Raw genomic sequence first — 27541 nt, 5'->3', positions numbered from 1 at the left:
TTGCTTTTTGTTTGTTGACGTGTGTGAGCTCTGTGTATGTTTTGGATGTCAACCCTTTATCGGATCTGTCATTTATGATGTTATTCTCCCATACTGTAGGATGCCTTTTTGTTCTATTGGTGGTGTCCTTTGCTGTACAGAAGCTTTACAGCTTGATACAGTCCCGCTTGTTCATTTTTGCTTTTGTTAACCTAGCCCGAGGAGATGTGTTCATGAAGAAGTTGTTCATGTTTATGTCGACGAGATTTTTGCCTATGTTTTTTTCCTAAGAGTTTTATGGTTTTATGACTTACATTCAGGTCTTTAATCCATTTCCAGTTTACTTTTGTGTATGGGGTTAGACAAGAATCCAGTTTCATTCTCTCACATGTAGCTGTCCAGTTTTGCCAACACCAGCTGTTGAAGAGGCTGTCATCTCCCCATTGTATGTCCATGGCTCCTTTATCGTATATTAATTGGCCACATATCCTTTTGGGTTATTATCTGGACCCTCTGTTCTGTTCCACTGGTCTGTAGGTCTGTTCCTGTGCCAGTGCCAAATTGTCTTGATTACTGTGGCTTCGTAGTAGAGCTTGCAGTTGGGGAGCGAGATCCCCCCTCCTTTATTCTTCCTTCTCAGGATTGCTTTGGCTATTCAGGGACTTTTGTGGTTCCATATGAGTTTTAGAACTATTTCTTCCAGTTCGTTTTAGAATTCTTTTGGTATTTTGATAGGCATTGCATTGAATCTGTAGATTGCTTTAGGCAGAATGTCTATTTTGACCATATTCTTCCTAGCCAAGAGCATGGGATGAGTTTCCATTTGTTAGTGTCCTCTTTAATTTCTCTTAGGAGTGTCTTGTAGTTTTCAGGGTATAGGTCTTTCACGTCCTTGGATAGGTTTATTCGTGGGTATTTTGTTCTTTTTGATGCAATTGTGAATGGAATTGTTTTCCTGATTTCTCTTTCTGCTAGTTTGTCATTGGTGTATAGGAAAGCAACAGATTTGTGTGTAGTAATTTTGTATCCCGGAGCCTTGCTGAATTCATATATTAGTTCTAATAGTTTTGGAGTGGAGTCTTCAGGGTTTTTCACGTACAATATCATGTCATCTGCAAAGAGTCACAGTTTTGACCTCTTTACCATTCTAAACACCATGTATTTTTTTTGTTTTGTCTGATTGCCCTCAGCGAGGACGTCCGGAACTATGTTGAATAGCGGGGTAGAGTGGGCATCCCTGTCCTGTTCCCGATCTCCAAGGGAAGCCTTTCAGCTTCTCACTGTTACGTATGATGTTGGCTGTGGGTTTGTCATATGTGGACTGTATTATGTTGATCTACTTGCCCTCTCTACCCATTTTATTGAGAGTTTTATCGTGAATGGATGTTGAACTTCGTCATATGCTTTCTCAGCATGTATGGAGATGATTATGTGGTTTTTGTCCTGTTTGTTGATGTGGTGGATGATGTTGATGGATTTTCAAATGTTGTACCATCCTTGCATTGCTGTGATGAATCCCACTTGGTCATGGTGTATGATCAGCTTGGTGTATTTTTGAATTCGGTTTGCTAATATTTTGTTGAGTATTTTTGCATCTATGTTCATCAGGGATATTGGTCTGTAATTTTCTGTTTTAGTGGGGTCTTTGCTTGGTTTTGGTATGAGAGTGATCCTGGCTTCATAGAAAGAGTTTGGAAGTATTCCGTCCTCTTGTCTTTTTTGGAAAACTTTAAGGAGAATGGGTATTATGCCTTCCCTGTATGTCTGATAAAATTCTGCGGTGCATCCATCTGCCCCGGGGGTTTTGCTCTTGGGTAATTTTGATTACCGATTAAATTTCATTGCTGTTGATTAGTTTGTTTACATTTTCCATTTCTTCCGTGGTCAGTCTTGGAAGGTTGTATTTTTCTAGGAAGTTGTCCATTTCTTCGAGGTTTTCTACCTTGTTATTGTATAGATCTTCATAGTATTCTTTAATAATTCTTTGTATTTCTGTGGGGTTGGGGTCCATTGTTATATTTCCTTCCTCATTTCTGATTCTGTTTATATGTGGAGATTCTCTTTTTCTCTTAAAAAGTCAGGTTAGCAGTTGATATTTTGTTTATTTTCTCAAAGAACCAGCTCTTGTTTTCATTGATTTTTCTATCCTTTTATTCTTCTCAGTTTTGTTTCCTCTCTGTACTTTATTATGTCCCTCCTGCTGATTTTGGGCCTCATTTGTTCTTTTTCCAATTTCAATAATAGTGACTTTAGACTATTCACTTTGGATTGTTCTTCCTTCTTTAAACAGGCCTGGATTGTTATGTACTTTCCTCTTAGAACTGCCGTCGCTGCATCTCACAGAATTTGGGTCCTTGTGTTGTTGTCATTTGTCTCCATATATTGCTTGATCTCTATTTTAATTTGGTCATTGATCCATTGATTATTTAGGAGCATGTTGTTTGGCCTCCATGTGTTGGTGGCCTTTTTGTTTTCTTTGTTCAATTTATGTCTAGTTTTATACCTTTGTGGTCTTATGAAGTTGTTTGGTAGAATTTCAGTCTTTTTGAGTTTACTGAGGCTCTTTTTGTGGCCTAGTATGTGGTCTGTTCTGTAAAATGTTCCATGTGCACTTGAGGAAAACATGTATCCTGCTGCTTTTGGGTGTAGAGTTCTGTAATGTCTATTAGGTCCGTCTGTTCTAGTGTGTTGTTCAGTGCCACTATGTCCTTACTTAATTTTTGTGTGGTGGAACTGTCCTTTGAAGGGAGTGGTGTGTTGACGTCTCCTAGAAAGAACGCATTGCATTCTATTTCCTCCATTAACTCTGTTAGTATTTCTTTCACACATGTTGGTGCTCCTGTATTGAGTGCATATATATTTATAATGGATATATATCCTCTTGTTGGACTGACCCGTTTACCGTTACGTAATGTCCTTCTTTATCTCTTGGTACTTTCTTTGTTTTGATGTCTATTTTGTCTGATACAAGTACTGCAACACCTGCTTTTTTCTCCCTGTTGTTTGCATGAAATATCTTTTTCCATCCCTTGACTTTTAGTCTGAGTATGTCTTTCGGTTTGAGGTGAGTCTCTTGTAAGCAGCATATAGATGGGTCATGTATTTTTATCCATTCTATTACTCTGTGTCTTGACTGGTGCATTCAGTCTGTTTATATTTTGGTGCTTGTCAAAAGGTATGTACTTACTGCCATTGCTGGCATTAGATTCGTGGTTACCAAAGTTCAGGGGTAGCTTCTTCACTATCTTATCGTCTAACTTAACTCACTTATTAAGCTCTTATAAACACAGTCTGATAATTCTTTATTTCTCTCCCTTCTCATTCCTACTTCTCCATTCTTTACATGTTAGGTGTTTTGATGTGTACTGTTTTATGTTTCCTTTGACTGCATTTGTGCATAGTTGATTTTATTTTTTGCCTTTAGTTAGTATTTGGTTGGTCTGCTTTCCTTGGTGTGATTTTATTTTCTCTGGTGACATCTGTTTAGCCTTAGGAGTGCTTCCATCTAGAGCCGTCCCTTTAAAATACCCTGCAGATGTGGTTTGTGGGAGGCAAATTCTCTCAGCTTTTGCTTGACTGGCAATTGTTTAATCCCTCCTTCATATTTAAATGATAATCGAGCTGGATGCAGTATTCTTCGTTCAAGGACCTTCTGTTTCACTGCATTAAATATATCATGCCATTCTCTCCTGGCCTGTAAGGTTTCTGTTGAGATGTCTGATGATAGCCTGATGGCTTTCCTTTGTAGGTGACCTTTTCTGTCTCTCTGGCTGCCTTTAATACTCTGTCCTTGTCCATGATCTTTGCCATTTTAATTATTATGTGTCTTGGTGTTGTCTCCGTTGGGTCACTTGCTTTTGGAGTTCTGTGGGCTTCCAGGGTTGGAGAGCCTATTTCGTCCCCCAGTTTGGGGAAGTTTTCAGCAATTACTTCTTCAAAGACACTTTCTTTCCCTTTTTCTCTCTTCTTCCTCTTCTGGTACCCCCCTTGTAATGCGAGTATTTTTCCGCTTGGATTGGTCACACAGTTCTCTTAATATTCTTTCATTCCTGGAGATCCTTTTATCTCTCTCTGTCTCTGCTACTCTGTATTCATGTTCTCTGCTTTCTGTTCCATTAATGGCCTCTTGCACCTCACCTAGTCTCCTCTTAAGGCCTCTATCGATTGTTTCATTTCTGTTATCTCCCTCCGGACTTCATCCCTTAGCTCTTGCATGTTTCTCTGCAGGTCCATCAGCATGGTTATGGCTTTTATTTTGAATTCTTTTTCAGGATGATTTGTTATATCTATCTCAGCAGGCCCTCTCAGGTTGTCTGACTGACTTTTGACTGGACAAGGTTCTTCTGCCTTTTCATGGTGATAAAAGTGGTCACAGGCAGGTGACACATGTGTCAGCTGGGAGAAAACCAGGTCCCTTACTGCTTGCTGGTTGCCCTTCCCTCCTCTGCTGCCTGTGACAGTTATCCACACACTGGGAACAGGCTACAGGTTACTCCCCTGAGCCGCGGCGGGCAGGGCATCCCAGAGCCCTGTTGGGGAGAGGCAGGCGAGCTGGGTGTGCTCTCATGCGAGTATGGCGCCCCTTTGCGCCTCTGCTTGCACCGGGCATCTGCTCGCCAGCTGCGGACCCTGGTCTGGCCTGCATGGCTGTGTGCTGGGAGGATGTTCTGGGTGGCTGCTGTAGGCGTGGTCACCTCCCAGCCTGCTCTGCCAGGCCCTCACATGAGGGGGAGTGCATGGCAGGCTGCTTATCGCCATGAGGGACTTTGGAGCTGCATTGCCACCCAGGGGTGAGGGTACCTGAAGTTCCCTGGGGTTCCCAGATGCTGGGCTGAGTGTGCGGAGACGATTCCATCCAGCTGTGAAGCTCCTGTCCCTTTCAAAAAGCACTCTTTTCTTTTGTCCCAGGAGTTCTGGCTGCGGGGAACCACTCGCAGATTTTACTTTTCTGTTCTCCTAATATCTGGCACAGCATGCAATGTGTGTCTGTGCTCGTGGTGTGGATTACCAAGGCTGGTTATTTAGCAATCCTGTGCTTCCACTCCGTCCAAACTCTGACCCCTTTCCTCCCGCTGGTGGGCTGGGGTCGGGGGAGTGCTTGGGTTCCATCCGGCCACGGCTTGTATCTCTCCCCCTGTTGTATTTTCAAATATATATATGGTTTTGGGAAGAGTTCTGCTGCCCTACTCACGCTGTCATCTTCCTCTCGAATCCAGAAGTTTTTTTTTTAATATACAGATTTCTTTCTCCTTTCTTGTGTTGGTGCTGCAGCTTGGTTAGTTGGGATTTGAGTGTGGACTTTTGTTTGTTTGTTTGTTTGTTTTTGGTTCATTCTGTTGCTTTCGAGCTGTTTTGCAATTATCAATAAGGAAATCAGGTAGTTTGCCCTGGAAACTTTCTCACAGTCTGGATTTTCCTAATTGTAGTGCTCTGGTGTTCTGTATTATTTTCTCTTTGCTCTGTTCCTGTATTTATTAGCTTTGCAGATAAAACATTCTGTCACAAATTTAACTCTGCCGCAGTAACAAGAAAGCAGCTATAGATAATATGTAAGTAAGTGAGGTATGGCTGTGTTTCAATAAAACTTTGTTCATGGACTTTGGAATTTGAATTCATACGATTTTCATTTGTCATGAAATAGTACCAGTTTGGCTTATTTTCAACCATTTGAACCTATATATAATACTATTCTTAGGTCTTGGGTGATTGTGGGCTTTATTTGGTTCAAAAGCTGTAGTTTTCATAGCCAGCCAATATCAAGATGCTTGACCACTTAAAGTATCATTTTATTTCCCATTTGGAATGGGCAAGAGTACTTAATAGGTGGTGATTTTACTCTCTTGGAGAGATACAAAATGTCTTTTTGTGGTTTTGAGTCATTTAGTTACAGTTAGGTCCCCATTATTTTTTTCATTATGGTCAGAAATTGACATTGATTATCATCCGTGTATTAGATTGAATCTATAAGAGAAGCTTGCTGTCATCATTTACCCTTACTATGTAAATGTATAAGAACCAGGATACTTTTTAAATCTTATTTTGTAAGTTTGTTAAGTAATCAAACACTGTCCTAGCATCCTCCTAAAATGACCAATAAAATTTGCTCTGTTTTTAGGTTTTTAAGCCTAAAAATCTTGACCTGGTTTCCTTTCTCTTGCAAATTTTGTCAACTCCTATCATGTGTCATGTCCAACTGTAACTACCAACTACCTAAGACTAAGAGCGTTACTGTAACTAGGAGAGCTATCTCTTCTTACTATATAAAAAAGGGCTACAGTCATTCACAGGAATTCAGAATGCTTTCTGCAGAATTACGATTGCAAGTGGATAAACGAAGGGATCAGCTGACATCTGGGGTCACGCTTTCTGTTGGATTCAGAGCAATACCCCTAATATATATACATAGATGTGAGCATTGTCACTTAAAGTTCTTTTGAACATCACAGATTTAGAAGTACAATGACCCCTATTCTCATCATTCGTTTCTATATTCCACAAGATGAACTATCAGTGTACATTTTAAGGATAATTTACATATATACAATGCTTCCTTCCAGATACAGGCCTTTCTGCTTCCAGTTCTGTCACCTGGTATAGACCTTTCTGTCTTTATCCTGTTTGTCTTGTCTCTGACTCAGGACTTTCTTCAGCATATTCCAGTCAACATTTCTGTTGTTGTTCTTCCAAATTGGTATACTATGAGATTTTATCTTAAACTCTTTCACGCGATTATGTGCATGTATTTAGATAGTAATTAGATAGTAATTAGATAGTAGAACCATAAATGCATGTTTGTATTTGTATCTTCATATGTCTACTTATAACTGGATATATAGATAAGTATAATTATGCTCCTGCCGAATCTTCATGTTTGTACTTAAATATATGTAGTTTTTTTGTCTCACAGATATTCTCTCCATATAAATGATGGCACTCACAATTTGTCTAGCACTTTTATATTACCTGCAATCCACTCACATAATAGCCTCTTCAGGGTTTTTTTCTTGTAACTCTTTAAAAGTATACAATAGTGGTGCAGGCTACATTCAAAATGTTTGTGTCATCATTACTGTCCAGTTTTAGAGTACTTTCATCACCCAAGAGAAGTCCCACAAGCCTGTTAAAAAGTTACTCTCCAATTCTCCCCTTTTTCCAACTTTGATAAAAGAAAGCTTAGTTTTCTCTATATATGAGTGAAAGAGAGAATATTGAAAGGCCCTGGAGACTGAGGCATCATGTTGAGAGAAACAAAGTGTCTATCTGAATATTTCATATAGAGCCACATAATATGTGGGCATTTTGGGGCCTGACCTCTTTGACTAAGCATGTTTATAGGGTGCCTCAACTTTCTGACATATATCAGACCATCATTTCATGGCCATTGTATGGGTACCTCACATTTTGGTGATTCCTTCATCAGTTGATGGACACTTGGATGGTTTTTAGTGATTGTGAATAGTACATATGTCAGCATTCAGGATGTGTAGGTTTTTGTGTGGACTTAAGTTTACATTTGTCTCAGGAGTCAAGTTGCAGGGCCATATAGTAATTCTTAACTTTTTGAGGAACCACCAAACTCTTCCATGTCCTCTGTATCATTTTACTTTCCCACCATCAAAGTATGAGGGTTGCATTTTTTTCAGCCAATATTAATACTATTCATATTTTTTCCCTTTTTTCATTCCCTGCTCTTGCCTTTCATATTATCCTTCTTTATAGATGTGAAGAGGTCTCACTGTGGTTTTGGTTTACAGTTTCCTAATGATTAACATAGTTGAACATCTTGTGTTTATTGGCTACTTAGTTTTGTTGTTGTTTTTAAGGGAAATACCTATTCACATACTTTCCCATCGTCTTTTTGTTACATTGTGAGAGATTTTGGGGCACTTATCATAATAGGCCCTAATAGATAAGTGATTTACAAATACTTTCTCACATTCTGTAGATGGTCTTTTCACTGTCTTAATGTACTTTAATGCACAAAGATTTTAAATATTGATGAAGTCTTTCTTATCAGTTTTTCTCTTGGTTTTATAATCTAACTCAGTAATATTTTTGATAATCAACTGTATGTAACATAAACCTTGCTGTTTTCAGAAAGTGTTTTTAGGTGTACCGTTCAGTGACATTAAGCACATTCACATTTTGTTCTCCATCACCCATCTTCCTTCACAACATTTATTATCATCCAAAATTGAAACTCAGTGTGCATTAATAATAGTCGCTCCCTTCACTGTGACTTTTATGTGTTGATTTTTGTTTCCTAAAACTTAGCTGAATTTGTTGCTGAATGAACAGGTTTTTTCGATCTTCAGGATTTCCAGTTTGAATGCCTTTATTCTTCTCTTGACAAAATAGTCTAGGTAAAAGTCCAGTGCTGTGCAGATACAAGGGAAGAAAGAAAGCAGGTCATCCTTGCCTTATTCCTGCTCTTAGAGAAAATCTTTCAGTGTTTTACCATTAGATCTTTACCTCACAACATGTCTATTAACACTGACTCAAACTGGATTAAATACCTAAACATGAGAGACAAAATTATAAAACTTTTAGAAGAGAACCTGAATTTGACTGATTTCTTGGTATGACACTAAAGGCACAGGAAACGACAGAAAGAAATAGTTGAAGAATCAAACATACATATCCCCTGAAAATGTTCTTCGACAGTGAAAGGGAAATAAGTAAATTCTAAAGTAAATAGGAATTTGTGTGGAATTTCTCCACAACTCCTGCTCTAGAATTCTCAAAGGTCTGGTGACAGGGAAAATATTGCCAAGAGAAACTTGGAATTTCAAGAATATAGGAAGAGCCACAGATAGGTGAATTACTGGGTTTTTATAGAAGTCTACTTTGTTCTCAGATTTAAGTTGTATAAATATTGCAACCAAAAATAACACCAGGTAAAGAAATCACTGAGTATATATTGAAAAACCTTAGACATTTGTAATATAAAGGAAAAATTAAGGCAGTTTTATGGCTTTGAGGCTCTGTGTGTTACTTGAATATCAGAAGATAACCTCTGTGGAAAACCTAGAAGAAATGGACAACTTCCTAGAAAACTAAAGCCTTCCAACGCTGACCAAGGAAGAAACAGAAAATCTAAACAGACCAATTAACAGCAAAGAAATTGAATCGGTAATCAAAAAAATACACAAGAACAAAACACCTGGGCCAGATAGATTCACTGCGGGATTTTATCAGACATATGCATATAGAGAAGACATGATACCCATTCAAATTAAGGTTTTCCAAAAAACAAAAGGAGGGACTACTTCCAAACTCATTCTTTGAATCCAGCATCACTCTAGTACCAAAACCAGGCAAAGACACCACCAAAACAGAAAATTACAGACCAATATCCTTAATGAACATAGATGCAAAAATACTCAAGAAAATAAGAGCAAACCAAATTCAAAAATACATCAAGATGGTCATACACCATGATCAAGAGGGATTCATTGCAGGGATGCAAGGATGGTACAACATTCAGAAATCCACGAACGTTCTCCACCACATGATAAAAAGAAGGACAAAAACCACATAATCATCTCCATAGATGCCGAAAAAGCATTTCACATCTATTCATGATAAAAACTCTCCACAAAATGGGTATAGAGGGCAAGTACCTCAACATAATAAAGGCCATATAGGACAAGCCCACAGCCACTATCATAGTTAACAGCGAGAAGCTGAAAGTGTTTCCTCTAAGATGAGGAACAAGACAGGGATGCCCACTCTCCCACTGTTATTCAACATAGTACTGTAGGTCCTAGCCATGGCAATCAGACAAAGCAAAGAAATTTAATGCATCCAAATAGGTAAAGAAGAAGTCAAACTGTCACTCTTTGCAGATGACATGATATTGTATATAAAAAAGCCATAACGACTACACTCCAAAACTACTAGAACAAATATCTGAATTCAGCAAAGTTGCAGAATACAAAATTAACACACAGAAATCTATTGCTTTCCTAGACAGTAATGATGAGCGAGCAGAAAATCAGGAAAACAATTCCATTCACAATTGAATGAAAAAGAAGAAAATGCCTAGGAATAAACCTAACCAAGGAAGTGAAAGACTTATATCCTGAAAACTGCAAGATGCTCTTGGCTAGGAAGAATTAATATTGTCAAAATGGACATCCTGCCCAAAGCAATATACAGATTCAGTGCAATCCCTATCCAAATACCAATAGCCAGCCTCCTTCAACAAACTGGAAGCAGTAGTGTTAAAATTCATAGGCAGCCACCAAAGACCCCGAATAGCTGAGGCAATCCGTAGAAGGAAGAGTGAAGTGAGAGGGATCTCACTTCCCAACTTCAAGCTCTACTACAAAGCCACAGTAATCAAGACAATTTGGCACTGGCACAAGAACAGACCCACAGACCAGTGGAACAGGATACAGAGTCCAGACGTTAACCCAAACGCATGTGGTCAACTAGTGTATGATAAAGGAGCCATGGACATACAATGGGGGAAATGACAGCCTCTTCAATAGCTGGTGTTGGCAAAACTGGACAGCTACATGTAAGAGAATGAAACTGGATCACTGTCGAAGCGCATACACAAAAGCAAATTCGAAATGGTTTAAAGACTTGAATGTAAGTCATGAAACAGAAAAAAACAAAAGCAAAAATCTCTTGGACAAAAACAGGAGCAACTTCTTCATGTACATATCTCCCCAGGCAAGGGAAACAAGCAAAAATGAACAAGTGGGACTATATCAAGCTGAAAAGCTTCTGAACAGCAAAGGACACCACCAGTAGAACAAAAAGGCATCCTACAGAATGGGAAAACATATTCATGAATGACAGATCTGATAAAGGGTTGACATCCAAAATATATAGAGAGCTCACGCGCTTCAACAAAAAGCAAACAATCCAATTAAGAAATGGGCACAGGATCTAAGCAGACAGTTCTCCAAAGCAGAAATTCAGATGGCCAACTGACACATGAAAAGATGCTCCACATCGCTAGTCATCAGAGAAATGCAAATTAAAACCACGATGCGATATCACCTCACACTAGTAAGGGTCACCATCATCCAAAAGACAAAGAACATCAAATGTTGGTGAGGTTATGAAGAAAGGGGAACCCTCCTACACTGCTGATGGGAATGTAAGTTAGTTCAACCATGTGGAAAGCAGTATGGAGATGACTCGAAAAGCTCAAAATAGAAATACCATTTGACCCAGGAATCCCACTAATAGGAATGCTGCAACCCAGTTTGAAAAAGACAGATGCACCCCTATGTTTATTGCAGCACTATTTACAATAGCCAAGAAATGGAAGCAACCTAAGTGTCCCATCAGGAGATGAATGGATAAAGAAATGGGGTACATACACACAATGGAATATCATTCAGCTGTAAGAAGAAAACAAATCCTACCATTTGCAAAAACGTGGATGGAGCTAGAGGGTATTGTGCTCACTGCAATAAGCCAGGCGGAGAAAGACAGGTACCAAATGATTTCACTCATCTGTGGAGTATAAGAACAAAGAAAAACAACTGGAGAGCAAAACAGCAGCAGACTCACAGAACCCAAAAGTGTACTAACAGTTACCAAAGGGAAAGGGACTGGGGAGGATGGTTGGGAAGAGAGGTATACGGGGGGAAAAAGAACAGAAGGGGGCACTATGATTAGCATGCATAATGTGAGGGTGAATGGGGAGGGCTGTACAACACAGAAGACAAGTAGTGATTCTCCAGCATCTTACTACGCTAATGGACAGTCACTGTAATGGGGTAGGTGGTGGGGTACTTGGTGAAGGGGGAGCCCAGTAAACATAATGTTCCTCATGTAATTGTAGGTTAGTGATAGCAATAGTAACAAAAAACAAAATCCCTCAGCCAGGTTGATCAGTATTCTGATTATTCTGAGCTCTATCACCATAGGTTCATTCTACATGTTTTAGAATTTCATAGAAAGGATCATATAATATGTACTTCTTGTGATTTACTTATTTGGCTTTTGTAGGTTTTTAAAGCAGCTTTTATTGTATTATAAAATACACAACATAAAATTTAGCATTTTAGCCATAAAAAAAAGATACCGTCTGTATATGTTCTAAAAATAATTCTTAAGGCTGCCATATTTAAAAATCAAACAGAAAGATACATAGGCAAAAAGCCAACAGATGCATTGAAACTGAATGTTAAAATATAATTAATACATAAAAGGGCAGAAAGAAAAATTCCTCATCTACAAACAGCAAAAGAATGACATGTGCTTAAATTCAGTTAAATCAGTACTATGTAAAATGTAAATTAGTCCAGTTGAAAGACATCGATTGTCCAGATTAGATTAAAAATAATTTCTGTGCTCTCTCCATGAGACCCCGTTTAAATAGAATGCTATAGATTAAACGTTAAAGGGATTAAAGCACACAATGCATATCACAACACACACATCAGATTGATAATATTTAAAAAATGACAATACCAAATGTTGGGTAGGATGTAGAAAATCTCGGACACCTGTTGTGGGTGTGAGTAGAAAATACCATAGCCACTCTGGAAAGCAGTTTTTTACAAAATTGAATATTCACTAAGTATACAATACAGCAATTGCAGTTATTAAGATTTATGCCAGAGAAAACAATACTTAGGCTCACGCCAAAATTTCTACATGAATGTTCATACAGTTCTGAATAGATGAACAGGCTGGAAACAATTATGTTCTTCTACAACTCAGGTTAGTCAAACTGGTGTAATGGTGTTACATTGAAAAGGTTCAGTGGATTTCAGCAATATGCTTATGCTGAGTAAAAAGAACTAACTACAAAAGTCATATACTCTGTAATAGTCCTTTTTTTTTTTTTTTACTGACGTCTAGTGGGTATACAATCTTGTATTAGATTCAAGTATACGACACAGTGGTTCACCAGTTACCCACATGATTAAATTGTTTACCCCACCAGTGTGGCTACTATCTGTCTACCTAGAAAGACGTCGCAGAATCATTAGCTGTATTCACCATGCTCTTCTACCATCCCTGTGACCAGCTTGTGTTATGATTGAGAATTGTTGTGTCCCTTTATCTCCTTCACCTTCCTCACTCACCTACCCCAACCCCTCCCCCATGGTAAACACCAGTCACTTCTTACTGTGAGTCTACTGCTGTTCTCGTAATTTTGTTTTGGTTTTAGATTGAGCAAGTAAGTGAAATCATATGATAGTTATCTTACTTTGCCTAGCTTATTTCACTGAGCATAACATCCTCTAGGTCCAGCCATATTCTCGCAAATGACCCAAATTATTGCAGGATTTCTTTCTTTTTGAATGGCTGAATGTGTTCATGGACACTTTGGTAGCTTACATACACATCTTGGCTGTTGTAAGTAATGTGGCAGTAAACATAGGGGCTCGTATGTCTTTCCAAATCAGGGTTTTTGTTTTCCTTGGGTAAATTCCTATATTTGGAATTCCTGGGTTAAATGGTATTTCTGTTTTAGTTTTCTCAGGAAACTCCACACTGCTTTCCAGCACTAACTGACATTTCACCAACAGTATAGAAGAATTCCCTTTTCTCTGCATCTCACCAACACTTGTCATTTCTTGTCTTTTGGTTAGTGGCCATTCTGAGTGGTGTGACGTAGTTCTCATTGTGGTTTTGAGCGCATTTCACAGATGATTAACTAAAAATATAGAGCATCTTTTCATATACCTGTTAGCCATCTTTATTTTTTGTTGGGGAAATGTCTATTCGTGTCTGCATTTTTTTTATTGGGTTATTTGATTTTTTGTCTTCTTCTGGTACCCCTATAATGCAGGTATTGTTCTGTTTCAATTGGTCACACAGTTCTCTTAGTATTCTTTCATTCCTGGAGATCCTTTTATCTCTCTCTGCATCAGCTTCTCTGTGTTCCTGTTCTCTGTTTTCTAGTTCATTGATGGTCTCTTGCATCTCGTCCATTCTGCTTTGAAGTCCTTCCAGAGACTGTTTTATTTCTGTATTCTCCCTCCGTAGTTCTTGCATATTTCTCTGCAAGTCCATCAGCATGGTTATGACTTTTGTTTTGAATTCTTTTTCAGTTAGATAGGTTAAATCTATCTCCCCAGGTTCCCTCTCAGGGGAAGAAGTCTAAGATGTCTGGGTTAGTCTTGTCTGGATCGAGTTTTTTTGCCTTTTCATGTTGATAGGCACAGTGGTTATGCTATTGACTCGACTGTCAGCTGGGAGAGCCAAGAATCTTTCCACTCGCTCCTGGCCTTTCTTTACTGGGACAACTGCGACCCCTAGTGGCTTGTGTTGGGCAATTGCGTGTAGACTGGGTCTCTGTATCTTGCCCGGCCCGTATGGAGAAAGCTCCCTTGCTGTGGGCGTGGCCAGCCTCAGGCCGCTGCTCTGCTATGGCGGGGCCTCGGAGGGGTAGTGGACGGGGGGCTGTTTGGCTGTTTACCTTCGTGAAGGGTCTCAGAGCTGTTGCCCAGGGGCTTAGTGCGCCCGGAGTTCCTTCGCTTTTCTTTGTCCCAGGGGTGCCGGCTGCAGGACCCGCTCACAGGTCTTACTGTCCTGCTTCCCTAGTTTACAGCACCCCACGCATGCACTGTATGTCTGCACTCTGGTGCGGATGGCTGGGGCTGGGTGCGTAGCAGTCCTGGACTCCCTCTCGCTCCCCGCTCCAACTCCTCTCCTCCCGCCGGGAGCTGGGGTGAGGGGCCTGAGGTCCCGCCGGGCTGCGTCTTGTATCTTACCCCTTTCCCCAGGCGCTGGGTTCTCGCAGGTGTGGTTGTAGTCTGGCTGTTGTCCTGTGTCTTCTGGTCTCTCTTTTAGGGATAGTTGTATTTGTTGTATTTTCAAAAATATATATGTTTTTGGGAGGAGATTCCCACTGTCATACTCACACCGCCATCTTGGCTCCTCCTCTCTATTTGATTTTTTTGGTGTTGAACCTTATGAGTTCTTTATATATTTTGGATGTTAACCCCTTATTGTTTGGATTGTTTCTGAATCTGCTCCCCCATATTGTAAGCTGCCTTTTTTGTTCTGCTGTTGGAGTCATTTGCTATACAGAAGCTACCAGATGGCTCAGCAGAAATTTTACAGGCCAGAAGGCAGTAGCATGAAACATCCAGTTATTAAAACAGAGAACCTTCAACCAAGAGTCCTCTCTCCTGCAATGCTATCGTTCAGAATTAAAGCACGGATTAAATATTTCCTAGATAAATGAAGTTGAAAGAATTCATCACCACTAAACTGGCCTTAACAGAGTATGTCAAAGGGACTTTTTATAGATACAAGTGTTCTGAAGGCTAAGTATTTTTATCTAAACTCGTAATAAAGGTAGTAGACCCATTACTATCCAAGCAAGTCTGAAATGAAAAAGAAAAAAGGAAAACCCAAAAGTAGTAAAATCTAGAATATGTAATATCAGTCAAGGGATACACAAAAAATGCAGATGACAACATCTAATATATAAAATGTAAAGGGAGGAGGAAGAAAAAAGTACTTTTAGAATATGTTTCATACAGAGCACTCATGAACTTAATGTAGACCATTACACAGTTAGGAAGCTACCCTTGAACCTCTGGTAATCACAAACCTAAAGCCTATAATAGATACAGAAAAGATTACAAAAGAGAAATACAGTCACCACACCAAGGAAAACCATCAAATAACAAGAGAACAGTATAAGAGAGAAAAAAGGAACAGAGAGGAGGTATGAAAACAACTAGAGAACAGTTACTAAAATGGCAGTAAAAATTCAAAGAGTGCGTAAGAGAGAAAGAAACAAGAGCTGTTTATATGCTGCCTACCGGAGACCCATCTCAGACCCAAAGGCAGACTGAAAGTGAAGGGATGGAAAAAGATACATCACAGAGAAAAAAGCAGGAGTGGCAGTACTTGTATCAGACTAAGTAGATTTCAAGACCAAAAAAGTAGCAGACAAAGAAGAACATTGCATAATGATAAAGGGCTCAGTCCAACAGCATATAACCATTATAAATATGTATGCACTATTCAGCCATAAGAAAGAAAGAAATCCTGCCGTTTGCAACAACATGGATGGAGCTGGAGGACATTATGCTCAGTGAAATAAGCCAGGTGGGAAAAGAAGTGCCAGATGATTTTCCTCATTTACGGAGTATAGCAACGAAGCAAAACTGAAGGAACAAAAAATAGGTTACCAAAGGGGGGAGGGGTGTGGGAGGGCTGGTGGGGAGGGAGGGAGAAGGAGATTCAGGGGTATTATGTTTAGTACACGTGGTGTGGGGGATCACGGGGAAAACAGCGTAGCACAGAGCAGGCAAATAGTGATTCTGTGGTATCTTACTACACTCATGGACAGTGACTGCATTGGGGTAAGGGGGGACTTGCTAATAAGGGTAAATGTAGTAACCACATTGTTTTTCATGTGAAACCTTTGTAAGAGAGTATATCAATAAAACCTTAATAAAAAATTTAAATAAGTAAATAATAAATATGCACCAAATACAGGAGCGCCTAAATATTTTTTAAAATACTAACAGATATAAGGGGGATATAGATCATAACACTTCATCTTAGGAGACTTTAACATATCACTCACATCAATAGATAAACTAAACAGAATGAATAAGGACATAGAGGCACTGAACAACACACTTGATCAGATGGACTTAGCAGATACTTACATAATATTCCACCCAAAGGAGCAAGATACACATTTTTGTCAAGTGTACAAGGAATGCTCTTGAGAAAATACCACATAGTAGGCCACAAAAAGAACCTTTATACATTCAGAAAGTTTTAAATTTTATCAAGCAGCTTCATAGCCCACAATGGTATGAAACTAGAAATAAATTACACAACAAAGACAAGCCCACAAACACATGGGGGCTAAACAGCATACTTCAGAGTAATCATGGTTCAGTGAACAAATTTAAACAAATCAACTGCAAGACATAGTAACTGCACTAGTCAGGGTGCAAATTAATAATATGGGTAACTCTTCAGCCACTGTGTTGTATACTTAAAACCAATATAAGATTTGTGCCAACTGAACTTCAAAAAAAAATACAAAAAGCAAATGACAAATATGGGCAGAAGTTCTGTAGGCCCTTTTTGCAGCATGGGGATCTCTTGTCATCTTGTCGTATGTGTGATGGGTCAAAATATTTAGTATGAGAAAGAGGGTTTGGAGTGCTTGAAACATAAACTTTCAGTTTTTAATATCCCATCTCTTGTCAGTCTTAATAAGATTTCTTCCTCTTCACTGGTTATATTTTTGTCTTCTCTGTGCCAGCAGGTATTGGCCCACAGTGTTACTACAGGCAGCACTGTAGATGTTCTAGCCACCTATTCATAAGCGGCTGGAAAGGACAAAAAAATCTGCTCACTGAGCTTATTTTTCAAAAAACATCGATATATAATCAGGTGATTCAAACAGCTATTTTGCAACAAGTACTACCGATTGATAACATTTATGGAATACTTAACTATATGCCAAACTTTGCTCCAAACACTTCTGTGTATTAATTCACTAAATTGTTACAGCGCAGTGAAGTAGATGTTGTTAATATGTCCATTCTGTAGGTTAGGAAATTAATATGTCCATTCTGTAGGTTAGGTACTGAGAACTTAAGTACATTCTCAATTAAGAGGTTGAGAAATGTCAAATGGAGCAAAGTTTCAGATAAACAGGAGAACTCCCTTAATTCCATCTGCTATGCTGTACTGTTTTGCCTATTTTAATACCTTGACAAGCCTGGTTCTTTCCCTAGACTGGATATCCTAGGCTTTCTGAGCTGAAAAGGAATTTATAAAGCTGAGCCACAGTGTCAGCTCATTGATTTGGAATTTGGGGCTCAGAGAGCTGAGGTGACTTTCCCAAGATTTCACAACTTTTTGAATGCAGACCTAAGCTCTGCATCCTTTCTCTTAATCAGGCTGTGTTTTTCATGTCACTTTTCATTTCCAAAGTAACATAAAATCATAGTGTTGATATCTCCTTCCATTTTACAGAAGAGAAAACTTTTTTTTTTTACTTGATCCCATGTCCTTGTTAAGTCCTTATTGCTAGAATTGGCTGCTCTGGGATTTGTGCTTTTGGAGGCCTGCAACTTTGTTTGCCCGTAGTATCTGGCTACACCTTGATATAGGTAACAGCTGTTATCAGCTATTCATATTTTCAGTCACTAGGGTATTTGGCTGTAGTTACTTCCTGAGCTCATGGAGACAACCTTGACTGAATCACTTACGACACATTCTAATCACAACAAAGCACCTTATTCTACCAAAGTCATTCCTTTTGAAAGTGTTCCAGCTTTATCAGCAGACAGGCATCAAATGGCAATAGAAAAACTGGAAACAGACATCATAATTAGACTGGTAAATTGAAAGAACAGAGTGATTTAGCAGTGATGGAATATTTGGCAAATAATTTTTCATCTGGCCTCATCCCAACTCTTGCAAGTGAAGAATCTTCTGAGAACTGTTTGAAATGGTGGAACCGCAATTAAGCCCTTGGTCATTCACAGATAGGAAGCAGAAACAAGTACAGTTGCTAGAAAGGCACTAAGGGATTGCAGTGGAAACAAACCTGTTAAAAACCGCATAAAATGAGCACTTGAAGTACAAAAGAAGGAAGATAACCGTCACTCCAGCCTTCTGAGCCTTTTGTTAAAGTGAGAATTCGGTCTCCTAAGAAAAAGTCTTCCAGTAATCACTTCAGGAAGCCCCATTACTACAGTGTGGATGGCTAATAAGAAAAACAAAGCAATTTTTTCTTGCCACATTATTCTAGCAGGTACAGTTCCATTTTAAACAAGAAGCCACTGTTGTTTTCAGGAGTCATCGATGACTTAGACCATGAAGGGCTAGTTCTGCTGGGGTAGGGATGGGGGAAATCAGGTTGCTACTTTTCACGTTAGCCTTCGGATCCAGTAGCTCTCATCATCTTCACGTTTATGACTAGCACCCCCAAGAAGTTTACGCAGGTTTCAAAAGGAGAGCGATTTCCTTACTATAAATATTTCAAATCCTCCAAACCTGGAAGAAAATTTAGTTATTATGTGGTACTATAGCTCTCTCTAAGTAAAGTTATTTTTCAGATAAGTGTGGTGGGAAAAGAGATGCAATCACTCGTACAAGAAAAACTGGAAGAACTAAGTTAAATATCTTTGAAAGCACTATTTTGACTGGATACTGTAAAGGTTTAAAAAACAGTTGGTTTTAAGAAATTAAAGAATACGGAATGCTCTGACTACTGACATGGTATAGTAAATTTGGCAGGATGAACTGAGATATATGGTTTGGCGTCTTCCTTGTAGTGACCATTATACAACTGTCTTCATTTGGTGAAAGTGACATACTAGATCACATACTGTGCTCCAAAAAGATTGAATGTTACTGTATGTAAATTGTAAGTTAATTTTTTTAATAAGCAGGTTTTAGGATTATGAAGGCACATTATGCACACACAGTCAATAAACCTTAGTAAACTCAACATTTTGCTATGTCTTTTGCTAAAAATATAGTTCTAGTTCTATTCTTGTATTCTGTAAATATTAAACATGAACATAAAATATAAAATGTTACTAATACCATCCAGTATGACCGGGTTTTTTTTAGCAGCACTCATTTTCATTTTGTGTACACACACGTGGTATTGTTTTTCAGTATTGGTTGGCCTAAGTTTCAAATCCACTCACTCTAGAATCAGATGTACCTGTCTCTCTCAATTTGAAAAAAATCACTCTGTTTATATCATTGTCATTTTCATTGTTAATGAAAAGTAAAATGTGAATATTCTGGGGATGTAAAATGCTGTTTTATTCCGTCTTCTTCTTAGGCTTTGGGGTAAACTTATTAATCTACGTGAACAATATGATGCCGTAGAGTTTCTTCATTGTTTGGTGGATAGTTTAGATGAAGCTTTAAAAGCTTTAGGACATCCAGCTATGTTAAGTCAAGTCCTAGGAGGTTCCTTTGCTGATCAGAAGATTTGCCAAGGCTGTCCACATAGGTAAGTGCTAATTAACATTTTTAGTATGTGCTTTTTAGTGTAGTCTTTAATAAAATTTTTACTAGTTCTTAACTGTATGAAAGCAGGCTGTGGCAATTATCACTAACTGCCTAGGACTGTGAATGAATTACATCTCTGTGTTTTAATTTTTAGCACTCTGTTCTTTGTTTCTTCCTTTTCAGTAACATTTGCTTCTGTTTTCTAAGGAGGTTTATTGACTTTTTAACTACTTTATCATATGTTCTTCTTTGCCTTGTCATATCCTAGTGTATAACATAGCATTTTCCATAAATCTGCAGTTATTACTTATAACTATATTTCCCTGTTGTGTTATATTAAAACTATAATTGAAATATCTTAAATACAGTATGTGTAGAAAATAACTGGCATGTCTGGAGCATAATTTCTGGTAGCAATTTAAAAGTCAACTTTTTAAATTACAAAAAATTTCTATGTATTCTTGTCATTCTTGAGATGGTTGGATATGTTTGCATCAAAAAATTTAGCAAGAGTTGAGAAGACATTCTGTGTTTTGGAGTAAATAGAGAATTCGGTTCACTAATCATTGCTAATAAAAAATAAATAAATTAAATAAATAAATAAATGTAACTCAGTAATAAGAGTCCCTTTCACAGAGTTCATTGGTGGACAGACACTTTTATTGTGTAGAAGTTTTATTGTTAAACAAAGTAATAGAGAAATCGGTTCACTAATCATTCCTAATGAAAATAAATAAATAAATAAAATAAATAAAAATAAAAATAAATAAATAAATACATGTAACTCAGTTATAAGAGTCCCGTTCACAGAGTTCATTGGTGGACAGACACTTGTATTGTGTAGAAGTTTTACTTTGGCACTTGTTATGTTCATACAATGTTTTGAAATCCTTCTCATGAAAATAACCACAAAAGTATGGTGTCTTCTACAACCCAGTAGAAGTAATGTTGAGTCATCCTTTTTACTTTATAGACATTAGTTGGGTGTGAGTGGAAGAGCGAGTTCTTTTGAAGATGTAGAAATGATTTTGGGAAAAATAATACTACATAAATGAAAATTCTTTATCATGTTAGTTAGCATTCATTTGGAAGATGGGAGACTCACTCACCTAATTTGACCAACTTTTGGTCCTTACGAAAGATATTTTGCATTAGGTGGACAATAAAAACTATCCAACTCTTTGTCCCCTTATCCTATTAGTAGTCAGTTTTTTATTCAATTGTCAAATTACTTCTAAATTTTATTGCTTTACTCTGCTAAGTGAAAATACTCAAACTATAAATTACATACACTTCCAGCTAAACTTTTCTTACTTTAGGATTATACAAGATTCCCATGTTTTTTAATGTAACAGAGCATTGATGTGTTTTTCTAGAGCACCCTTTAAGTTTTATAGAAGAAACCGTCAATCCCATTTATCTTTTAAGACTTCTTTTTCCTCCTCTGGGCTGGTTTCTGTCATAGTAACAGTATGTATAATATGCCATTCAAAAATAGTTCTATTAGTATACTTTTTTCTTTTTCTCTTTCTGAATTACAATGTTTGTAATCTAGGTTACATACTATAAATCTTTATAAATGGGAAGTGCTATGTCAAACATGTAATATCCCTTACGTTTTATACACAGTAGGCACTTGGTATATTTTTTTGATACATGAATTTAATGAGTGAGACTGTATTGTATTCTCTACCTCCCATTTTCTGAGTTTATTAGCATGTGCCATCAGAAGTTTTTCAAAATCCCCATTATAAAAAATCACCTCAATATGGGATGTTGACTGTCTATTTCACATTACTTTTCTCTTCCAATGGTTGCGACTCCAGAACACAACACTAGAAGCAAATGTTGGTCGGATTTTTGAATGTGTACAGTAGGTTAGAATCTGGCATATAAATGCCATGAATACTAGCTGCTATTGCATTATCTATTAGAGAAATGCAGGAACAATTAAAAACTCACTTCATGAATAGTCTCTTCTTTTTTAAATTTGATAAATCCTTAACTTTGTCACAAATTACTACCCACACAGATAACAGTATGAGAGAATATAAAGAACTTACATAATGAGACCAGACAAGGCTGTCTTCAAATCACTACTCTGCCTTGTAAACTATACTAAATTAGTCTTTGGCACCTTCTTCCCACTCCCGCCCAGTTTGCCTGTCTTTTTTGATAGGGATAGATATGTATCTCTTAACAGGTTTTAATGAAGATGACTGAACGATAGTGTGTGCAAAGAATCGAATACATTGTCCAGAACAAAGTGTTCAGTAAAAGATAACTGTAAACTTACGACATAGTAAATATCCAATTTGAGACGTAGTAAATACTGCAAACATTTTTAGCAATGTTTGCAACTAAAGATAATGTTTAGAAACTTAAGGAATAAATCCATTTGATTGTTTTACGTATCTTTAGATATGAATGTGAAGAATCTTTTACAACTCTGAATGTAGACATTAGAAATCACCAAAACCTGCTTGATTCTTTGGAACAGTATATCAAAGGAGATTTATTAGAAGGTGCAAATGCATATCGATGTGAAAAATGTGATAAAAAAGTGGGTATTGTATAGTTTTTTTAAATAAATATGATTGTATTTGAAAGAACTAAAAAATGTCAAGTTGTATTAACCTCAAATTTTACTTCTGCTCTATCTATGCTTTGTTAATGGTGGTAGCAGGGAGGTACTCAAAGCGATAAATGATTTAAAGATTTATCAGAGAAACAATACTATAAATGCTGCCAGTTGTCAAGAAAAACCATTTCAATTGAACGATTAATTTTAGAAGTCAAAATTACCAGTGAACTCAAACCTGAAGAGTTGGTATTAGTAGTTTCCCCTTTCGTTCTTCAGGTTACTCTTGAACTTTAAAAGAACTGACATGATTTTATTTGGTTACATAACATTTTCACACCCACTTAAGCTTTAAACCCAGGTCTGATTTTTAGACCCAGCCAACTAATTTTATAGAGCAACTTAACCAGTTTGTAGGATCAGTCCATAACATGTCTTTGAATATACAGGTATGATAAATAATAAATGTCTTTCCCGGTATTTCTTCAGTTGCTCATAGCAGATCCTATTCATTGTCGTAAAGGTAAAACATCAAAAATGTAACATGATCCAACAGCAGTATGCATCGGACAGATAGTAACATTAAGGAACCAGGTGCTAATTGGTTTCTGTGTCACATAATTTTTGTAGTTCTCAGCAAATGAGAGACTAGGTATTTTTAGTTTTAGTATAAATGTTTTGAATAAGTCACTGTGACAGGTGGCTTTGTGTTCATCATCATTTAGTCATCTATTTGTAAATGTAGATAGATGGTGAAGTTTTAAATTCTGTTGTTTAGTTATTATTTGAATTATGAAAACATGCATGTATATTCCTTGTTTCTTTGTAGGTTGATACAGTAAAGCGCTTGCTAATTAAAAAATTACCTCCTGTTCTTGCTATCCAATTGAAACGATTTGGCTATGACTGGGAAAGAGACTGTCCAGTTAAATTCAATGATTATTTTGAATTTCCACGAGAACTGGATATGGAACCTTACACAGTACCAGGTGTTGCAAAGCTGGAAAGAGATAATGTAAACCCAGACAGTCAATTGATAAAACAGGACGTGCAGTCTGAAAGTGAGACAGCAGTAAGCGCAAAATACAGACTAGTGGGTGTGCTTGTGCACAGTGGTCAAGCAAGTGTTGGACATTATTATTCTTACATCATTCAAAGGAATGATAAAGATGAGAGAAATCGCTGGTATAAATTTGATGATGGAGATGTAACAGAGTGTAAAATGGATGATGATGAAGAAATGAAAAATGAGTGCTTTGGTGGAGAATATGTGAGACAAGTATTTGATCGTATGACGAAGTGCGTGTCATACCTGCAGCAGCAAAGGTGGTGGAATGCTTATATACTTTTTTATGAACGAATGGACACAATAGACCAAGATGATGAAATGATAAGATATATATCAGAGCTCACAAGATCCCATCAGATTATGTCACCAGCCATTGGGAGAAGTGTATGGAAAGAAAATGTGCAATTCATGCATAACCAAATGCAGTACACTGTAGAGTATTTTCAGTTTATGAAAAAACTACTTACATGTAATGGTATTTACTTAAGCCCTGCTCCAGGTAAGTCTGGCATTTAGCTTCTTACTAGTAAAGGATACTTTTTATTTCACTTTTAGGATTTCTTGCCGGGTTTCAATATGTGTTTAATATTTTTCTCTTTCCTTGTACCTTTTTTCCCATAAAATCATTAGTCTCATTTTCATCTTGAATATGTGAGCATGTTCAGTTCATTACTTCAGAGTCAAATATTTAAGCTGCCATACCTTTGAATTGTGTCTGTCAGTATCTACAAATGTAAAAGAGCTTTTATTTGTAATAGTTATTTTTGTTACAGAAGCATTGCTTTGAAATATGATCTGGTGAAGTGCTAAGATAAGTACAAAATTTTAGCTAAGTTGTTTTAAACATGGAGCATTTTTAAACAAAAATTTGTTTGTATATGTGTGCTGTGTTTAAGGACAAGATCACTTGTTGCCTGAAGCAGAAGAAATAAGTATGACTAGTATTCAACTTGCAGCTAAATTCCTCTTCACCACTGGATTTCACACAAAGAAAATAGTCCGTGGCCCTGCCAGTGATTGGTATATAGCTATTCATTTTATTCATATTAAACTTAAGAGTTGGTGTGGTTCATTACTGTGGTGCTTTACTTTTCCCTATTGTTGGAATCCTTTTTCAAATTTCCAATATAGAATAAAAATCTTAGTAGGAATGTTGAGAGAAAAATCAAAATACAATTGCTTGATGTGCTTTTAATATTCAGAAATTGACTCCTGTTTCCATTTCATTTTTTGTGTATTTTATCATGAAAGCATTATGCTTTAATCTTTGTAGATGGAATTCTGTATTTAATAGAGATTTAAAAAAAATAGTTACACTATTCAGGTTAAGGTTCTGATTGTAAAAATGATGGGGACATTAGAATACCTTGATTTCACAACTATTTTCAGCGTCATTCAGAATACTTGTTAAGGAAATATCACTGAATCAGGAAGAGTCTGATTATAGATTTGCATCTACCTACACAAGTTCTCATTTATTCATTTTTGTAATTGAGGAACTAGACCAAGTCTCAGGCCTAATTAATTGTAAAGAACATCTTTTTTGGTTCATAGAAACCTGTTGGTTCACTGGAGCCATCGAAATAGAAGCACGTCAATAAAATTGATACTCGTATATTTTTCTCTTAGGTATGATGCACTGTGCATTCTACTCCATCACTGCAAGAATGTACGTTTTTGGTTTGCTCAAAATGTTCTTTTTAATGTTCCAAATCGCTTCTCTGAATATCTTCTGGAGTGCCCTAGTACCGAAGTGAGGGATGCGTTTGCAAAACTTATAGTATTTATTGCACATTTTTCATTGCAAGATGGGCCTTGCCCTTCATCTTTTACATCTCTGGGGCCTTCCAGTCAGGTAATTGAAAGCTTTTCACTAATAATGCAAAAAGAATAAAGTTTCTTTTTATCAAGATCAAAGAAGTAAACATATTCATTTGTGTAACATAATTAATACATGCCTGCATTACTGAGTTGATTGAAAGTATTTCATATTAATGAATAATGATTATTGGGCAACTTAAAACATAAGGAAACTTTCTTCTGTTTATTCAGTTACTTGCAGTTATATAGTAGGCTTCCGATTGTATGTTCAGTTAAGGTTTATTTTTACGATGGCTAATTTTAAATCTTCAAGTTACCTTTTTATCTACATGGGTTTTTTTTTTTGCAGTAACAACATCATTCAGCTTCTATAGTGAAATCCTCAGTTCTTCATTCCCTCTCTGAGACAACTATATTTAATAATTTTTCTCTTGACATGTCTAAGTGATGCAGCTTTACATATATGAGCTTGTTGCCAATAAAATATTTTGTCTTTTACAGGCCTGTGAAAACTTAAGCTTGAGTGACCACTTACTAAGGGCAGTCTTAAATCTCCTGAGAAGGGAAGTTTCAGAGCATGGCCATCATTTACAGCAGTATTTCAGTCTGTTTGTAATGTATGCCAGTTTAGGTAAGCACTTCTCATAATTCTGTTTGCTGTATTATTTCATATTTGATGAAAGCATTTTAATTGAAGTAATGAGATCTAATATCTTCTAGACAGAAGTAGTATTCCGTACTTAAAATTTTAAAACCCACTTCAGACTTTCTGTATAACTCTTTAATGGCACTTCTCATCTTGTACAGTAAAGTATTTTTGTGTACTTGTTCTGTTGATAATTGATCTAACCTTAGTTCAGAAACTGTCTTACTCATATTTTTATCTCTTAATGCTGTTTTAAAAACTACTGATTCCCAGGCCACATCCCACACCTATGAATCAAAATTCCTAGGGCTCGGGAAAGATATGTGTATTTTTTATTCTGCTATTTTTATTTTTATTTTGGTATCAGTAATCCACAACTACATGAAGAACATTATGTTTACTAGGCTTCCCCCTTCACCAAGTCCCCGCCACAAAGCCCATTATAGTCACTGTCATCAGCACAGTAAGATGCTGCAGAAGCCCTACTCGTCTTCTCTGTGTTGTACAGGCCTCCCCGTGTCCCCCACAAGTTAAACATGCTAATCGTAGTGCCCGCTTTCTTTTTCCGCACCCTTATCCCTCCCTTCCCACCCATCCTCCTCAGTCCCTTTCCCTTTGGTGACTGTTAGTCCATTCTTGGGTTCTGTGATTCTGCTGCTGTTTTGTTCCTTCAGTTTTTCTTTGTTGTTCTTACACTCTACACATGGGTGAAATGGTTTGGTACTAGTGTCTCTCCACCGGGCTTATTTCACCGAGCATAATACCCTTTAGCTCCATCCATGTTGTTGCAAATGATAGGATTTCTTTTCTTATGGCTGAATAATGTTCCATTGTGTATATATGTACCACATCTTCTTCATCCATTCACCTACTGATGAACACTTAGGTTGCTTCCATTACTTGGCTATTGTAAATAGTGCTGCAATAAACATAGGGGTGCATCTGTTTTTTTCAAATCGGGTACTGCATTCTTAGGGTAAATTCCTGGAAGTGGAATTCCTGGCTCAAATGGTATTTCTATTTTGAGCATTTTGAGGAATCTCCATACTGCTTTCTGCAATGGTTGAACACATTTACATTCCCACCCGCAGTGTAGGAGGGTTCCCCGATTTCCACAACCTTGCCAACATTTGTTGTTCTTTGTCTTTTGGATGGTGGTGATCCTTTCTTGTGTGAGGTGATATCCCATTGCAGTTTTAATTTGCATTTCTCTGATGATTAGCGATGTGGAGAATCTTTTCACGTGTCTGTTGGCCATCTGAACTTCTGCTTTGGAGAACTGTCTGTTCAGATCCTGTGCCCATTTTTTAATTGGATTATTTGCTTTTTGTTTGTTGAGGTGTGTGAGCTCTTTGTATATTTCGGATGTCAGCCCTTTATTGGATCTGTCATTTATGAATATATTCTCCCATACTGTAGGATACCTTTTTGTTCTATTGATGGTGTCCTTTGCTGTACAGAAGCTTTTCAGCTTCTTATGCTCCCACTTGTTCATTTT

The 27541-nt window shown here is 37.4% G+C and overlaps 1 protein-coding gene across 3 annotated transcripts in view; it reads left to right on the top strand.

Annotated features, from left to right (window-relative positions):
• LOC130682130 (probable ubiquitin carboxyl-terminal hydrolase FAF-X) overlaps window positions 1-27541 on the top strand; it is a 166398-nt gene that overhangs the window by 127255 nt on the left and 11602 nt on the right. For all 3 annotated transcript variants that reach the window (XM_057496266.1, XM_057496267.1, XM_057496265.1), the window contains 6 exons: window positions 19754-19927; window positions 22348-22489; window positions 23337-24075; window positions 24473-24596; window positions 25206-25431; window positions 25899-26028. In XM_057496266.1, coding sequence (XP_057352249.1) covers window positions 19754-19927; window positions 22348-22489; window positions 23337-24075; window positions 24473-24596; window positions 25206-25431; window positions 25899-26028 — 1535 coding nt within the window. The remainder of the gene's footprint in view (window positions 1-19753; window positions 19928-22347; window positions 22490-23336; window positions 24076-24472; window positions 24597-25205; window positions 25432-25898; window positions 26029-27541) is intronic.

Source organism: Manis pentadactyla, chromosome Y, assembly GCF_030020395.1.
Source record: "Manis pentadactyla isolate mManPen7 chromosome Y, mManPen7.hap1, whole genome shotgun sequence".
Classification (NCBI taxonomy): domain Eukaryota; kingdom Metazoa; phylum Chordata; class Mammalia; order Pholidota; family Manidae; genus Manis; species Manis pentadactyla.
The sequence above is the reverse complement of the archived record's forward strand: the minus strand, read 5'-3'. Positions and strand labels throughout refer to the sequence as shown.